Source organism: Triticum aestivum, chromosome 7D (genome assembly GCF_018294505.1).
Source record: "Triticum aestivum cultivar Chinese Spring chromosome 7D, IWGSC CS RefSeq v2.1, whole genome shotgun sequence".
Taxonomy (NCBI): domain Eukaryota; kingdom Viridiplantae; phylum Streptophyta; class Magnoliopsida; order Poales; family Poaceae; genus Triticum; species Triticum aestivum.
In genome coordinates, this window is record NC_057814.1 from 146,169,416 (window position 1) to 146,187,460 (window position 18,045).

The 18,045-nt window shown below is 46.0% G+C and overlaps 3 protein-coding genes and 1 pseudogene across 3 annotated transcripts; all 4 read right to left on the minus strand.

Moving 5' to 3' along the window:
• Positions 1–1,375: 1,375 nt before the first annotated feature.
• LOC123170984 (GDSL esterase/lipase At1g74460-like) lies at positions 1,376–2,235 on the minus strand. Its single transcript, XM_044588671.1, has 3 exons — positions 2,230–2,235; positions 1,769–2,105; positions 1,376–1,734 (listed from the first exon to the last, which is right to left on the minus strand). The coding sequence occupies exons 1-3, from the start codon at positions 2,233–2,235 to the stop codon at positions 1,376–1,378; spliced, it is 702 nt and encodes a 233-aa protein (XP_044444606.1).
• Positions 2,193–3,102, minus strand: LOC123170985 (GDSL esterase/lipase At1g74460-like). Its single transcript, XM_044588672.1, has one exon. The coding sequence runs from the start codon at positions 3,100–3,102 to the stop codon at positions 2,389–2,391; it is 714 nt and encodes a 237-aa protein (XP_044444607.1). The 3' UTR covers positions 2,193–2,388.
• A 236-nt stretch (positions 3,103–3,338) lies between these two features.
• LOC123166854 (GDSL esterase/lipase At1g74460-like) lies at positions 3,339–4,093 on the minus strand (annotated as a pseudogene).
• A 50-nt stretch (positions 4,094–4,143) lies between these two features.
• LOC123166853 (GDSL esterase/lipase At1g74460) lies at positions 4,144–5,543 on the minus strand. Its single transcript, XM_044584664.1, has 2 exons — positions 5,142–5,543; positions 4,144–5,046 (listed from the first exon to the last, which is right to left on the minus strand). Exons 1-2 carry the CDS (start codon positions 5,505–5,507, stop codon positions 4,345–4,347), a joined length of 1,068 nt encoding a protein of 355 aa, XP_044440599.1. The 5' UTR covers positions 5,508–5,543; the 3' UTR covers positions 4,144–4,344.
• Between the last annotated feature and the right edge of the window lie 12,502 nt (positions 5,544–18,045).

Consider the following 18,045-nt stretch of genomic DNA (forward strand, 5'->3'; position numbering starts at 1 on the left):
TGGTCAACATTTTTTCTATACACATTTAACATTTTTAAATCCTTGACTAACTTTAAAAAATATATTTGTTAACATTTTTTAAATGGTTGATTATTTTTTAAATACATGATTATTTTTTAGCATTTTTTGATACATGTTACATTTTCATCTTACACGCTTAACATTTTTCAAATGCTTGATTAACATTTTTATAATACTTGTTTTTTTTCAAATGCTAGATTTAAATAAGTGATAAAAAATCATACATTTTTCGTATACTTGATAAACATTTTATCTATACACATTTAACATTTTTCAAATGCTTGGTTAATATTTTTTAATTATTTTATTTAGAGTGTTTTTGCAATATCTATATATATTTAGAATATTTGAAAATATTAACAAAATTTAAAAATAAAGGGAAAAAAATGAAAATAGAAAACGTGGAAAAAATGAGGCTGTGGCCTCGCGTGCGCCTGGTCCAGCTCATCTGTGGTCCCCTTCACAAGAGGGTTGCCTAGGTCTCGCTTTAAGCTAGACATAGGGGCACCCCAAGGAGGGAGCCAGGGATCAATTCCTTTCTAGTCAGTTTGTGCACGTCGAAAAAGAAGAACTGATTGTTCCTTCTGATTCGTTCCTTGGTTAGTATGTGCACGTCGAGAAAAAATGAACTGGTTGTGGCCGCCGAAGCATCGCTTCTTCGCGACTGTGCGCTCGGTGTTCCTTTTTCATTTTTTGCTAAATCGTTTTATCTTGCTAATTTAGATCGCTCGTCGATTTCAATTCCCTGGCTGCCCTCGCAACCCCGCTTTGCTCTCTGTCCATTGACGGTTCGACCATTCGAGGTACATCATAGTTATGCTTTGGTTCCTAGTCTCCTAAATGAATAGCCGGCACATCAGCACCGTCTTAACATCCCCTTCACGCGAAGTTTAAAAAGAAAATCTCAAAGAAATATTATGTCTTAAGAGTGTGATGTTTTATTAGTATGTGAAATTTCAAAGTTCAAATACATTTACCATTTACGAGGTAAAAAAAGACAAAAGCAACAATGAATAGTGTCAAACAGTAAACGTCACAATTCATGACAGAATTTGTTTTTCATAGCTCGTAAATGGTACTACCGTGTTTTTACTTAAAATTTCACATGCCAATAGACATCAACGTCTTAATAGTGGTCTCTTAAGAGTTAAGATAGATGCATGACCTGGCTTGCTGTTCTCTCAAACTCGAAAATTTCATATCCAGGACACGTACATGCATCTATTCTCCATCACATTCCTTGGACACCATCATCCTAATCTGGTTACAATCCAAGCACACATAATATTAAGACAACACACACGACAGCGCCCATGCATGTGGAAGCGTACGCATTTTGGTGAGTGGCGTCGCACTAGCTGGAGGTGGTGTTGGCAACGACGGTGATGTTGAGCCTCCTGAGCGTCTCGAGGGCGATGAGCTCGTTGGCCCTGTCGGTGGGGTGGTACTCGTCCCAGAACACGTACTTGCTGCGGTCCTTGCAAAGCGTGGAGAGCGGGGTGCACGTCAGCGTCGGCCGCACCTTCCCGAGAGTGCAGCAGGGCGCGTGGGAGTTGTTGAAGCCGTGCATGTAGGGCCGGTCGATGATGTCCTGGAAGTAGTCGTAGACGTCCCCGAACTGGAACGTCGCGTTGGGCAGCGACGCCGCCAGCTGCTTGATCACCGCGCCGGCCTGCTTGTTGAAGCTGAGGGCGAGCTTGTTGGTGGACTCCTTTTTTTTTTGAGAAATACTTGTTGGTGGACTCCTGGCACGCCGTGGAGGACCTCTGCAGGAGCCGTTGCAGCGGGATGCAGCCCATGGGCCCTAGCCCGAAGAAGGTGACCCGACGCGCGCCCAGCCCGTGCAGGAGCCGGAGCTGGGCCTCCAGGGTGGTGACCATGTACTTGACGAAGGTCTCGCCGTTGTAGGTCCACGAGTCGGAGTAGACGGGGAGCAGGTAGTTGTTGATGAAGTCGTTGGCGCCCATGGCCACCACGTAGTATGCCTCGCCGAACAGCTTGTCCGCCGCCGCCCACCCGATCTTCTCCCGCATGAAGGCCTGCGTCCCCTGGAACAGCTCGATCTGCTTGTACAGCGAGAACCTCTAGATCTGCAAATGCATTGTCAGATGATCGAACTGGAGCGTCTCTTAAGAGTTAAGATAGATGCATGATCCTGGCTTGCTGTTCTCTCAGACACAAAAAATTTCATATCCAGGGCGCGTGTACATGCATCTATTCTCCATCCCATTCCTTGGACAAAATCGTCCCAAATTGGTTACAATCGACGGAAGCAGACACATAATTAAGACCACACACAGCACGCCGCACCCATGCATGTGAAAGCGTATGCATTTTGGTGAGCGGCCTGCGTGTCAGGCAGGCAGGCTAGGTGGAGGTGGTGTTGGCGACGACGGTGATGTTGAGCCTCTTGAGCGTCTCGAGGGCGATGAGCTCGTTGGCCCTGTCGGTGGGGTGGTACTCGTCCCAGAACACGTACTTATTGCGGTCCTTGCAGAGCGTGGAGAGCGGGGTGCACGTCAGCGTCGGCCGCACCTTCCCGAGAGTGCAGCAGGGCGCGTGGGAGTTGTTGAAGCCGTGCATGTAGGGCCGGTCGATGATGTCCTGGAAGTAGTCGTGGACGTCCCCGAACAGGAACGTCGCGTTGGGCAGCGACGCCGCCAGCTGCTTGATCACCGCGCCGGCCTGCTTATTGAAGCTGAGGGAGAGCTTGTTGGTGGACTCCTGGCACGCCGTGGAGGACCTCTGCAGGAGCCGCTGCAGCGGGATGCAGCCTATGGGCCCTAGCCCGAAGAAGGTGACCCGGCGCGCGCCCAGCCCGTGCAGGAGCCGGAGCTGGGCCTCCAGGGTGGTGACCATGTACTTGACGAAGGTCTCGCCGTTGTAGGTCCACGAGTCGGAGTAGACGGGGAGCAGGTAGTTGTTGTTGAAGTCGTTGGCGCCCATGGCCACCACGTAGTATGCCTCGCCGAACAGCTTGTCCGCCGCCGCCCGCTCGATCTTCTCCCGCATGAAGGCCTGCGTCCCCTGGAACAGCTCGATCTGCTTGTACAGCGAGAACCTCTGGATCTGCAAATGCATTGTCAGATGATCGAACCGGAGCGTCTCTTAAGAGTTAAGATAGATGCATGATCCTGGCTTGCTGTTCTCTCAGACACAAAAAATTTCATATCCAGGGAGCGTGTACATGCGTCTATTCTCCATCCCATTCCATGGACAAAATCGTCCCAAATTGGTTACAATCGACGGAAGCAGACACATAATTAAGATCACACACAGCACGCAGCACCCATGCATGTGAAAGCATATGCATTTTGGTGAGCGGCGTGCGTGTCAGGCAGGCAGGCTAGGTGGAGGTGGTGTTGGTGACGACGGTGATGTTGAGCCTCTTGAGCGTCTCGAGGGCGATGAGCTCGTTGGCCCTGTCGGTGGGGTGGTACTCGTCCCAGAACACGTACTTGCTGCGGTCCTTGCAGAGCGTGGAGAGCGGGGTGCACGTCAGCGTCGGCCGCACCTTCCCGAGAGTGCAGCAGGGCGCGTGGGATTTGTTGAAGCCGTGCATGTAGGGCCGGTCGATGGTGTCCTGGAAGTAGTCGTAGACGTCCCCGAACTGGAACGTCGCGTTGGGCAGCGACGCCGCCAGCTGCTTGATCACCGCGCCGGCCTGCTTGTTGAAGCTGAGGGCGAGCTTGTTGGTGGACTCCTGGCACGCCGTGGAGGACCTCTGCAGGAGCCGCTGCAGCGGGATGCAGCCCATGGGCCCTAGCCCGAAGAAGGTGACTCGGCGCGCCCCAGCCCGTGCAGGAGCCGGAGCTGGGCCTCCAGGGTGGTGACCATGTACTTGACGAAGGTCTCGCCGTTGTAGGTCCACGAGTCGGAGTAGACGGGGAGCATTAGTTGTTGATGAAGTCGTTGGCGCCCATGGCCACCACGTAGTATGCCTCGCCGAACAGCTTGTCCGCCGCCGCCCGCCCGATCTTCTCCCGCATGAAGGCCCGCGTCCCCTGGAACAGCTCGATCTGCTTGTACAGCGAGAACCTCTGGATCTGCAAATGCATTGTCAGATGATCGAACCGGAGCGTCTCTTAAGAGTTAAGATAGATGCATGATCCTGGCTTGCTGTTCTCTCAGACACAAAAAATTTCATATCCAGGGCGCGTGTACATGCATCTATTCTCCATCCCATCCCTTGAACAAAATCGTCCCAAATTGGTTACAATCGACGGAAGCAGACACATAATTAAGACCACACACAGCACGCAGCACCCATGCATGTGAAAGCGTATGCATTTTGGTGAGCGGCGTGCGTGTCAGGCAGGCAGGCTAGGTGGAGGTGGTATTGGCGACGACGGTGATGTTGAGCCTCTTGAGCGTCTCGAGGGCGATGAGCTCGTTGGCCCTGTCGGTGGGGTGGTACTCGTCCCAGAACACGTACTTGCTGCGGTCCTTGCAGAGCGTGGAGAGCGGGGTGCACGTCAGCGTCGGCCGCACCTTTCCGAGAGTGCAGCAGGGCGCGTGGGAGTTGTTGAAGCCGTGTACGTAGGGCCGGTCGATGATGTCCTGGAAGTAGTCGTAGACGTCCCCGAACTGGAACGTCGCGTTGGGCAGCGACGCCGCCAGCTGCTTGATCACCGCGCCGGCCTGCTTGTTGAAGCTGAGGGCGAGCTTGTTGGTGGACTCCTGGCACGCCGTGGAGGACCTCTGCAGGAGCCGCTGCAGCGGGATGCAGCCCATGGGCCCTAGCCCGAAGAAGGTGACCCGGCGCGCGCCCAGCCCGTGCAGGAGCCGGAGCTGGGCCTCCAGGGTGGTGACCATGTACTTGACGAAGGTCTCGCCATTGTAGGTCCACGAGTCGGAGTAGACGGGGAGCAGGTAATTGTTGATGAAGTCGTTGGCGCCCATGGCCACCACGTAGTATGCCTCGCCGAACAGCTTGTCCGCCGCCGCCCGCCCGATCTTCTCCCGCATGAAGGCCTGCGTCCCCTGAAACAGCTCGATCTGCTTGTACAGTGAGAACCTTTGGATCTGCAAATGCATTGTGAGATGATGAAACCGGAGCGTTATCTCATGATACCATGGTGCCTACGAGAAGTTGGTGAAGTGATGGATGGGTGTCTTACGAAGAGGGACGAGGTCTCGTTGAGGATGCCGCCGCCGCCGGACGCGTAGTTGAGGCCGCTCTTGGCGATGACGGTCTCGTCCACCGACGGGTCCAGGAAGGCCGGCGGCCGCGGGAGGCCCATCTTGTCGCCGATGATGTCCGCGACGGTGCGGCCGTTGCAGAACCTGCCGTTGGGCATGCCGCTGCCGAAGTCGATGCCGTACCAAGGCAGCGCGGCGCGCGCGAGGCTCTTGGTCAGGTAGTTGTTGTTGCCCACGTCCGACAGCGAGTCGCCGAAGATGAACTGCACCACGTCGCCGTGGGCGAGGCCCAGGAGCAGGGCCAGTGCCAGAGCAATGCCCAGCGGCTTCCTCTCACAACCCATCTCGATCTCACGTGCTAGTTCAGGCCTCTTACTCTACTAATTAAGTCCTGGTTGATCAGGAATGGACTGGATTTGCATATATAGATGGGGATGTGCGGCCGGGGAGTTGGGGATGGATGCACCTACCTACCTGCGAAGCGTGGGGAGGGGAACTTTTCAGCAAGCTTAATTCGGTGGCAAGCGGAGGAGTTGGCCTAACCTGGTCGTTTACTGATGTGGCGGATGTCAGCCGGCGGCAGGTGATCCTCCTCGCATACAAAAATATTTTTGGGGTGATTGCCAGGCGTCAGCCGTCTGAAAACACAGAAAAACCCGCCATTTTCCCGACCGTAAAGGTGACATATGTTACGGTCTTCAACCGTCCGATCCATGCATTAAAAAACTCCTACATAGTACTCCCTCCATTTCGAAATATTTGTCTTTCTAGACATTTCAAATGGACTACAACATACGGATGTATGTGGACATATTTGAGAGTACAGATTCACTCATTTTACTCCGTATATAGTCACTTGATGAAATCTCTAGAAAGACAAATATTTAGGAACAGATGGAGTACATTGTTAAAGACAAGCACATCTGCTTGTGCGTTGCAACGATAGAATTAGAACCCTGTTTAAAAAAAACCTAAATACTTAAAAGTGCAGCTGCATTTTTTTGGGCTCCCGAGCGCACGCTCATGGACCGAACGATGCAACAAACTGATTCCAGATTTGGTAAATTGTCCACCCACTTATTCTATACATGGAAAGATTCTTCAACTATAGTGCGCTGATTTTTCTTCACCTCGTCAGACCAACCGTGTCAACTCAGCGATGACGTAACGTGCATTAATTCTGGTACAAGAAAAATAAAGAAACTATAACTTTCACGCAGCGTGTCGGAATGATTCCGTTTTCACCGCTGGATTCCTTGTGACGAGCTCTTCAAAACTAGATCCCGTATGAATATGTTTTGATGATTGTTTTTAAAAAGCAACTTTGATGCTAGATGAGGCAAGTTTAGTGCTAAATATGAGCAACTCCGATGCTAGAAGAATTGCACCATGTGTATAAGTGAATTCACCTAGTAGCCTCCTACTTAGTTGTGTGTAATAGGTAATAGGTGGTTACATACTTCGTTGCCTACCATACTGTGAAAGTTGCTGACCGCAAAGTGGGAAGTTGTTTAACATGGTTTCTTAGTTGTCTGCCTCAGAAACCAAGTTACCTACATCGCTACGAAGTTTTCCACGGGTGATCCGCAATTGCCTAAAATACTATGAAAGTTGTCCATTAGGGGACCTAAGTTGCCAACGCTACTGAGCGCATGTTGTTGGCTAGTCAGGTCGCGGTGTTAGATGAGAAATTGCATAGGGGGTTATCAGAAATTTCATAGCGAGGCGGATCAGACAATTGCCTATAAACCTAAGCAAATTCTTATTTTTTGGTCGAGTTGCCTGCAAAAATCATTGAAATCTTCAAATATAATGATGGAAAACACACACGAGTTGGCTAGTCAAGTCGCGACGAGCTTTTCAAAACTAAACTCCACATGAATGTGTTTCTTTAATATTTTTAGAAGCAACTTTGATGCTAGATGAGGCAACTTTAATGCTAAACAGAAGCAACTTCACTCCATTAAAAACAACTAATTAGCAACAATAAGCATCTAACTAATGATACAAAACAACTAACAAAGGTAGATAACATCACAACTTTCCTTCTACAAGAGGCAACTTCAGTGCTAAAAGCAGGCAACTTCACTACATTATGTGTCCCAGCTAATTTTGTCTAATTTTCTCCTAACTTCCTCGCCCGTACCTCTAAGTTGCCTATTGTTCATGCTAGTATGTCGTTGTTTCTAAATTTCCTATAATACTATGAAGTCATCTACCAGTGATGCTCTTGTGTCTACTATTGCTAGTTATGGTAGGCAACATGATGGTGAATCTTGGCCACTTCAGAGTGTTTGTAGGCAACTTAGAAAACAATGATAAATAACTTCATAGTATTGTAGGCAACTATTTTGAAAAGTTAGGCAACTGTGCAGCAATTGTAGGTAACTAATTACCAATAGCAGACAACTTTGCATCAATGGTAGGCAATCTATAGCATGTATAGGCAATTGAACATCAAGTGTAGGAACTGACCATCAATAATAGGCAATTGAGCAGTCATGATACACAATTGACATAATGTTAACAAAATTCACAGATACACACAGTGCAGTGAAATTTCTTTGTATGTAGCACTAAAGTTGCCTTATGTTTTGTGTGTTTTTTCTCAGTTTTTACACAAACCAACCTAATAGTCATTCCTACTAGGCCAAAAAGAAAAGTTGCTTTCCTATAGCACTATAGTTTCCTCCATCACACACAAAGTTGCCCTTGAAAAAGAGTTTGACGAAACCTACTCATATAGGATCTAGTTTTGAAGAACTCGTCTTGAGAAACCTGACGGTGAAAACGGAATTGAATTTCGATGCTTGAATCAAAAGTTATGGCTTTTACAACTTTTTAAACCCCTAAATAAATGCACGTGGGACATGATTTAGGCTGATTCCATCGATAGCCATGTGCGTACGGGGTGTGGCCAAACAATTTCCTTTTCTAGTGTAGACAGTTGGACATAAGGACATGTAATTACTATATACGGTTGTGCGCTTCAGGCAACAAACGAGTGCCCCTGCGCTTGATACGTCTCCAACGTATCTATAATTTTTTATTGTTCCATGCTATTATATATTCTGTTTTGGTTGTTTAATGGGTTTATTTATACACTTTCATATTATTTTAGGACTAACCTATTAACCGGAGGCCCAACCCAAATTGCTGTTTTTTTGCCTATTTTAGTGTTTCGCAGAAAAAGAATATCAAACGGAGTCCAAACGGAATGAAACCTTCGGGAGCGTGATTTTTGGAACAATCGTGATCCAGAGGACTTGGAGTGGACGTCAAGCAACCAACGAGGAGGCCACGAGGGAGGGGGGGCGCGCCCTCCACCCTCGTGGGCCCCTCGTGGCTCCACCGACCTACTTCTTCCTCCTATATATACCTACGTACCCCCAAACCATCTAGGAGCACCACGAAAACCGAATTCCACCGCCGCAACCTTCTGTACCCGTGAGATCCCATCTTGGGGCCTTTTCCGGCGTCCTGCCGGAGGGGGCATTGATCACGGAGGGCTTCTACATCAACACCATAGCCTCTCCGATGATGTGTGAGTAGTTTACCTCAGACCTTCGGGTCCATAGTTATTAGCTAGATGGCTTCTTATCTCTCTTTGGATCTCAATACAAAGTTCTCCTCGATTCTCTTGGAGATCTATTCGATGTAATCTTCTTTTGCGGTGTGTTTGTCGAGATCCGATGAATTGTGGGTTTATGATCAAGATTATCTATGAACAATATTTGAATCTTCTCTGAATTCTTTTATGTATGATTGGTTATCTTTGCAAGTCTCTTCGAATTATCAGTTTGGCTTGGCCTACTAGATTGATCTTTCTTGCAATGGGAGAAGTGCTTAGCTTTGGGTTCAATCTTGCGGTGCTCGATCCCAGTGACAGTAGGGGAAACGACACGTATTGTATTATTGCCATCGAGGATAAAAAGACGGGGTTTATATCATATTGCATGAGTTTATCCCTCTACATCATGTCATCTTGCTTAAAGCGTTACTCCGTTCTTATGAACTTAATACTCTAGATGCATGCTGGATAGCGGTCGATGTGTGGAGTAATAGTAGTAGATGCAGGCAGGAGTCGGTCTACTTGTCACGGACGTTATGCCTATATACATGATCATACCTAGATATTCTCATAACTATGCTCAATTCTATCAATTGCTCGACAGCAATTTGTTCACCCACCGTAATACTTATGCTATCTTGAGAGAAGCCACTAGTGAAACCTATGGTCCCCGGGTCTATTCTCCATCATATTAATCTTCCGTCAACAAGCTATTTCTATCTCTGTTTACTTTGCAATCTTTACTTTTAATCTTTATCATAAAAATACCAAAAATATTATCTTATCATCTCTATCAGATCTCACTTTTGCAAGTGGCAGTGAAGGGATTGACAACCCCTTTATCGCGTTGGTTGCAAGGTTCTTATTTGTTTGTGTAGGTGCAAGGGACTTGAGCGTGGCCTCCTACTGGATTGATACATTGGTTCTCAAAAACTGAGGGAAATACTTACGCTACTTTGCTGCATCACCCTTTCCTCTTCAAGGGAAAACCAACGCAGTGCTCAAGAGGTAGCAAGAAGGATTTTTGGCGCCGTTGCCGGGGAGTCTATGCACAAGTCAAGACATACCAAGTACCCATCACAAACTCTTATCCCTCGCATTACATTATTTGCCATTTGCCTCTCGTTTTCCTCTCCCCCACTTCACCTTTGCCGTTTTATTTGCCCCTCTTCCATTCGTCTCTTTCGTTTGCTTGTGTTGCCATGTGCCTTCTGTGTGCTTGCATCTTTGCTTGCTAAAAATCTATTGATATGGATCCACTTAAAGTGTTCTACTTGGATCATCTTCGATCCTTATGCGCTCGTGCTGAAACCCCAACTAGCCTAGTTGATGGGAAATCTTTAGATGAGCATGCTCATTTTGTGCGTCACCGTTTGTCTGAAAAAGGGAGACTCTTATGAGATCAAATAAACAGACTGCTGTGTTATGCTTGGAATCTTTGTGAAATTTGTGATATTACTTGTTGCTCTAAGAACCCTAAAAAACACCTCCCCTACCTATGTGAGTTTAATGAAAATAAAATCTTATCTTCTTATGCAAAGGGTGTTTATAGTTACTATGATATCGAACAAATTGAAGAATTTGTTGCTTTTATGGGTGCTTATGAAGTTGCTTCTTTGATTGAAAAGTATGATATTACTCTTAACGAATCTGAAAATTTTGACATACTTGAATATTGCTATGAAAACTATGCTCATAATGTCTATGTCAAAGAATTTTTTGAAAGAATGACCGTTTCTTCTAAAGAAAATAATGATATGCATGAATCTATAGATAAAGATGATTCCGATGATTTGATTGAAATATCCCTTGATGAACATGATGCTTGCTATTCTTATGGCCATGATGCCAATATTTATAAAGATGAATTTGCTATAGTTCCTTATGTTAAACATGAGATCGTTGCTATTGCACCCATACTTGATAATTCCTCCGATGAAAAGCATGATTGCAATGATTTTACTATAAATTCTCTTGATGTCAATTGTGATAATAATATGCAAAACCCTAAGCTTGGGGATGCTAGTTTTGCTATGACTACTATTTGTTGCAATGATCATGATTGGGGTGATTCTTCTTGTGATCTTGAAAATTTATTTAAGCCCCATGATGAATATGAGATTGATAATAGTGTTTGCAATATTATTGAAAGTGGGTTTGGAAGAGTGTCAACTTTAGATCCCACATATTTGGAGAATGTTCAATCTTATGGTATTTTTGATAAAAGTGGGTTTGGAGAAGTCATGACTTCAGTTAATGTTCATCCCACTATTTTGGAAGAATGTCAACTTTGCATGCATGTGGATCATGTTGAGAATATGTTATATGATAGCTATTTTGTTGAATTTGCCTGTGATCCTACATGTAATTATTATGAGAGAGGAAAATATGGTTGTAGAAATCTTTATCTTACTAAATTACCTCTCGTCATGTTGAGATTGCTATTGTTTCTTTCCACTTCCTTGCATATGCTAGTTTTTGCTTGTCTTGATAATTTTTTTGCTTATAAAATGCCTATGCATAGAAAGTATGTTAGACTTAGATGTGTTTATCACGTGTTCTTTGATGCTCTCTTTGTGCTTCAATTCTTGTCTTTTATGTGAGCAACATTGAATTTATCAATGCCTAGCTAGGGGTGTTAAACGATAGCGCTTGTTGGGAGGCAACCCAATTTTATTTTTAGTTTTTTGCTTTTTGGTTCTTTTTAGGAATAAATAATCCATCTATCTTCTGTTTAGATGTGGTTTTGTGTTTTAATTAGTGTTTGTGCCAAGTTAAACCTATAGGATCTTCTTGGATGATAGTTATTTGATCTTGCTGAAAATTCCAGAAACTTTCTGTTCACGAAAACAATTGTTAGAAATTACCAGAACGTGATATAATACTGATTCCAATTGCAGCAGATCAACAAACAAATTATCTAGGTCGTCCTATTTTGGTAGAATTTTTAGAGTTCCAGAAGTTTGCGTTAGTTACAGATTACTAGAGACTCTTCTATTTTTGACAGATTCTGTTTTTCGCGTGTTGTTTGCTTATTTTAATGAATCTATGGCTAGTAATGGAGTTTATGAACCATAGAAAAGTTGGAATACAGTAGGTTTAACACCAATATAAATACAGAATGAGTTCATTACAGCACCTTGAAGTGGTGTTTTGTTTTCTTTCGCTAACGGAACTCATGAGATTTTCTGTTAAGTTTTGTGTTGTGAAGTTCTCAAGTTTTGGGTAAAGATTTGATGGATTATGGAACAAGGATTGGCAAGAGCCTAAGCTTGGGGATGCCCATGGCACCCCAAGGTAAAATTCAAGGATAACCAAAAGCTTAAGCTTGGGTATGCCCCGGAAGGCATCCCCTCTTTCGTCTTCGTCCATCGGTAACTTTACTTGGAGCTATATTTTTATTCACCACATGATATGTGTTTTGCTTGGAGCGTCTTGTATGATTTGAGTCTTTGCTTTTTAGTTTGTCACAATCATCCTCGCTGTACACACCTTTTGAGAGAGACACATGATTCAGAATTTGTTAGAATACTCTATGTGCTTCACTTATATCTTTTGAGCTATATAGTTTTTGCTCTAGTGCTTCACTTATATCTTTTAGAGCACGGTGGTGGTTGTATTTTATAGCACTACAAAAAAATACACTTCCGTGATGATACGTGTTTGTCACAGTAGGTCGCATTTTTTGTCATGCATGTACATCCATGACAATTTTATGACAGAATCAAGATAGTCATACCTGTGCTGTCGTAGAAGTGTTCCATGACATTACCAAAATTATCATCACGGAAGTGTCCACTTCCATGACGATAAATCGCGCGTCACAGAAGTGCTTTCGTTAAGGGTGACCGACACGTGGCATCCACCGTAACGGAACGCCGTTAAGCTATCGGGTCCAGTTTTGGATCCGATAACCCGCTAACAGCCCCGACCAATAGGGATTTTCCACGTGTAAAATCATCATTGGCTGGAGGAAACACGTGTCGGCTCACCGTTGGGACAGATGTCATCCACTCATTGGAACGAAGGCGCCTATGATACGTCGACACGTGGCACGGCCGAACAGAGGCCCATTCCTGTGAAAAGGCCGGCCCGTTTGACTTGGTCAAAAGGTGGCGGGCCGGCCCACGGAAAGCCTGTTAACGGCCTGTTCGCATATAGCCCATTTACAGCCCGCTAACCCAGGGCCCGTTATGACCTATCCGAATTAGGCCCAGTAGCGTCATCTGGGCCGTCCAATATGATTCCAGCCCATTTTAAGTTCCGACCCATGTATGGCCCATGACGTCTTTCAGCCCATATGAGGCCCTTTGTAACTCTTGGCCCATTAACGGCCCGTGGTGAAACTGGCCCGTAATGAACAGTGTATCACTTTATACCCATTAACGGCCCATTAATCCATTGGGCCATTTGCAGCCCATGTTATCTTTCGGCCTTCTCAGGGCCCATTTATTCTTGGGCTCATTTCCAGCATTCGGTTACTCACGGCCCGTTACTGCCATTTTCTGCTTGTGGGCCAAATTCAGCCCGTGGTTACAGTCGGCCCGTTTGTGGCCCGTTAATACGTTGGACCGTTTTCATAGCGTCATCAAATATGGCCTATTAACGACGACCCGTTATGGTCGGCCCATGAACGGACGACTCCAACTCTAGCCCGTTTACGGCCATAATGCGGTCTATTTTTGGCCCATGTTTGGCCAATCCACCATACGGCCCGTCTAAGGCCCATTGATGATACGGCCCGTAGAAGGCCCATTGTTTCTATGGACCGTAGAAGGACCATTGTTTCTACGGCCCATAGGAAGCCTAGTGTCACTACAGTAAATATGTAGCCCATGGCCTGTTAAAGGAGGGAAACTACTATAGGTTTAGACCAGCTAATGGCCCAAGATGATTATAGGCCCATGTTTTGGCCCATATAAGTAACGGGCCGGCCTGAAGACCGACAACACTGAGATCCACTAAACCTCCCGGCCTAAATTACAGCATACCGACCAAAGAATAAACCTAGACTATACAACAAAGAAATTACGGCATATTACATCCACTGGGAATCAAAGTTCGCTACCGGTGATAATAAAGCGCAACATGACCGTGGATTACATACACTGGGCATCAAAGGTCGCCACCAGTGCATATAAACGCGCCGATAAGAGAATATACAAAACTGAGAGCACTTCAGAAGGCACTAGACCTGGCAAGCTCGGGCCCCGCAAGCAGCCGAGCAAGCTGATGAGACCTCAGTTGTGTCAACGATAGATGCTTCATCCCTAGCTGTATGGCACCATAGTGCGCAAGGCAGTCCCCTGACATCTTCATTACATCTTTGACTTCAAGTCGGAGCTGAGCTGAAGCAAGCCTTTCCGCTTTAAGTTGAGACTGAAGAAGTCGAACTGATTGAGGCAGCGACTGCACAGAGGTTGTCTCACACCTGCTGGTGAGTAGCTTCAACTCACTGTCTTCATCAAGACAGGACCTTGGGGTCATCTCGCTGTCCCCAAGATGGTTTGGCTCACTATCTTTCCTAAAGTTCTGCCTGGCATAAGAGATACGACTCTGAAAGAGAAACAAGGAGACACGTAACAGGTTTCACAATTATATAAGCAAATAAATGGATCTGTTCTGCATAAGGAACATGTTTTTACAACTACAATTTAAAACTGGTAGTTGTTGCAAACATCCAATCAGATGTAAACAGCAGTGGAGGAAATTATGCCTATCCAAATCTATACTAGAACAAAGTTTGAAGGCTTGAGAAGGATGAACTTACATTACATGTTAACACAGGCTGGACAAAGCCCTTCTCCATGTTGATGGAAAGATAATTCAATAAATTCCCCAAAGAAAATTCTTTATAAGCGTTGCCATTATTCTACATTTTGCAAAGAGTAAATATAGATCAAATAATATTGGAAGAAATAGAGGATAATGAAGCTCAGGTGCAGACTGATGATACATAATCAAATAGCAATTAATTAAGTACAGCGTTACAAGGCAAAAGGTACTGACAAGAGGAATGCAGACATCAACGTGTGCAGTGGAATTGGCTTTATTCAACATTTTGGTAAGAGTAAATGTAGATATGATAATTTGGAGAAAGTGGAGGGCAGGGTAGATAAGATGCAGAGTAATGCTAGACAATCAACTATCTCGCGATGCATGTACAGTAATACCACCACCATCCGTTATTAGTTGTCGCTCAAATCGATGTATCTAGCACTATTAAGTTCTAAATACATCCAATTGATCAACAATTAATTCGATACAGAGGGAGTACATGACAACAGGTACTTACATGAGCAATCCAAAACTTCATAACCATTGTGTTAATTCTAGATTTATCTAAGAGTAAATATAGATCTTATAATTTCAAGCAAAGGGAGGATAAAGAAGCGAACATTTACAGTGATGCTACATAATCAAACAGCAATGAGTGTAAGTATGCTGACAAAGGGAAAGAGGTACTGACAAGAGCAATGCAGAGCCCAGTATTGTCGTGAGATCCTATGATCCTTTGAGCAAGGAGATTCATCTGAAATTAGTTTTCATACAAGAGAAAAGGTAACACACATGCAGAAATTTAGGAGTTCAAATTTTGAATTGATATCATAGACAGTACCTGACGCTGGGCTGTCAGCAGTTCTAATAGGGGTTTGGCCACTAGAGTAGGGGTAAAGTCTGTTACAGTTGGTCCTGTGTTTTCTGTGGCTGCTGATCTATCTGATTTAACAGGTATCACTACCTTTTCCAAATACCTAGTTTGTACTCCTTGAGGATCTCCAATCACCCTCTTCCTTTTGGACATCTATTACGAAAGAACAACATTTGACTGGAAAAACATAGTATGACGACACATGGAATAGGTACAGAAAATGGATAGGTATGGCATATACTCATATATGATGCTTAAACTAAGCAGATGGTGTAACAAAGTAGAAGTAATGCAAGAGGTCAGATGCAAAATATGTGCGACCAATACAACCTTGCCAAGTTAGAGCATGCACCTTGCTGGGTGAATAAGATAGGCCATCCTCCACCATGCCAAGTTTGTTAGCCAGTGGATTGTTCCGCAATATTCCTCTCGTGCGCGCATTCTCATATTCATTTTGATAATGTTCAATACCTGACATGCATGAAAACATAAAAACAAGTGAGATTATCTTTGTAATGCTGAAGTGATTCTAATCCAATACTTCCTCCCTGTAAACCCCTTTGTGCTATCTCTGCAATTCTTCTAAGAGGTGCCATGCATGCTGTAATTTGGTGTGTGCATTAATATAATGTGGCCTACTACTCAAAATATGAGAGCTCCAGAAGTGATGATACTTCGCAGATGATAGCTTCAAGGCCCAGCCGCCTCTCCTCCTCCTCCCTCCCAACCCTAGCTGCCCTTCCTCCTCCCTAGCCGCCCCTCCTCCTCTTTCTTTCCTCGCCGCCGCCTGAGGCAGCCGCCGGGCAAGCCCGGGGCACCAAGGATGGTGGCGGCGGGGCCTCGGTTGCCCTGCCTCTGCATGGGGAATCCCGGATCTGGAGCGGCGGCTTCATTTGCAAGGCACGGCCGGCTAGCAGCCGTGCGGGCGGTGGATCTGGCGTCCCGGCCGCGCGGGCGGCGGGATCCGGTGGTCATTGGCGGCCGGCGGCGGTTTCTGCGGTGACCGGTGCACGCGATCTGGCGCCTCCCCTCCTCCCCTATTTGGCGTGCGGGCCAACCTCGTCGGGCCGCGCTTCCTTGGGTCGCCGGTTCTGTACAGGAGGCGCTTGGTGGCGGGGATCTAGTTCGGGAGAAATCCCTGGTCGGCCATGGCCGGCCGCGTCGACGGCGACGCCTGAGGGCGCCGTTCCCCTCCTTGGAGGCGTCGGTAGGGACTGATCCCCTCACTTCCCCTTCCCCAAGGTGTCCCGGGCGAAAACCCTAACTTTGTTGGGCGGCGACGGTGCTCACGGCGCCGTTCCCTTCTTGAAGGCGCCGCTTTGGGAACCTTGGGGCTAGGTGGCGCTTGTGGGTGGTGGGCGACGGCAGTGGTGCGGCCCTATCCTAGCATGGATCTGCGTCTGTTGCTTGGAGATGGACTCACGTAGGTGGAGGTCGTCGTTTGGCGTCATGGTGGCGTCGATGGCGGAGGCACCTACCAAGGTTGGCACCTCAATCTGCTCTGAAGATGGACTAGTGGAAGATGGTGGCGACGACACATGTGAGTGCGTCAGACCGGTTTGTGCCCCGGACCCGGTATGTGGCTCGGTCGGGGCCTCCGGCTTTAGATGTTAGGCTTAGGTGAGAGGTCTGGGTATTTGCCCCAGCTTGCACCCCTTCATCATATGGATTGGAGTAGCGGCAGATGTTGCCAAGATGGCGGATTCAGGCATATTGTTGTACTACTTTGTAAGGTCCTCGAGAATAATCAATAAAATGGCCGTATGCATCTCCCAGATGCAGAGGCCGGGGGTCATCCTCCTTTTCTCAAAAAAAGATGATAGCTTCAACATATAGTAAAGAAGAACAAGTCGACCTGACCTGACAGATTCAAAATATACTAAGGGAGAATAACTCGACCTGACCAGTCGACCGCAAGAGAAGAGGATCATCTTAAGGAAGAGCAGAAGAGCAAGCAGATTGAAGATATTACAAGTCTTTCTATACAATGTCGGTTGGCCACCCATGATGAACCAGAGCGCACAGAGAAATACTATTCCTTCCGGTCTCTCCATATGTGGCTCACATGCATTTCGAAACTAAAGTAGGAACATTTAGCTAACCAATTAAACATCTCTCAGTTTTACTAATATCAGCACAATATCAGATTTGAATTTGTATAAGCTTGTTTAGCTCGATGGGTGGAGCAGTGCTATTACGACACGAACCACGTAGGCCGATCGTGGTCATCATAAAATGGGAAAACCGTAAGCATGATGAGTATAGTGTTGACCGTGGCAGTGGGATGGCAGATCTGAAGCTGCAAACCGCGCAAAGGGTAGTTAGCAACCGATATTTGCTTTGAAATAACAACTAAGATTTGGTATGACAAGAAAGTATAGTCAACAAGTGACAAACAAATGCAATTCTACTGTCTCTCTATATGTCGCGACATGCATTTGGAAACTCAAGTGGGACCTTTAGCTAACCAATTAAATGTGTTTGTTAACTAATACCAATATCATATCACAATCATATTTGAACAACTAAGCTTTGGAATTTTGAGTGTTGTGTTGTTTAGCTTGAAGGGTGGAGTAATGCTAGTATGACAGAAAGCACCTACGCAGATCATAGTAGAGTAGATAAAAGGGGAAAACCCTAAGCATCAAGAGTAAAATCA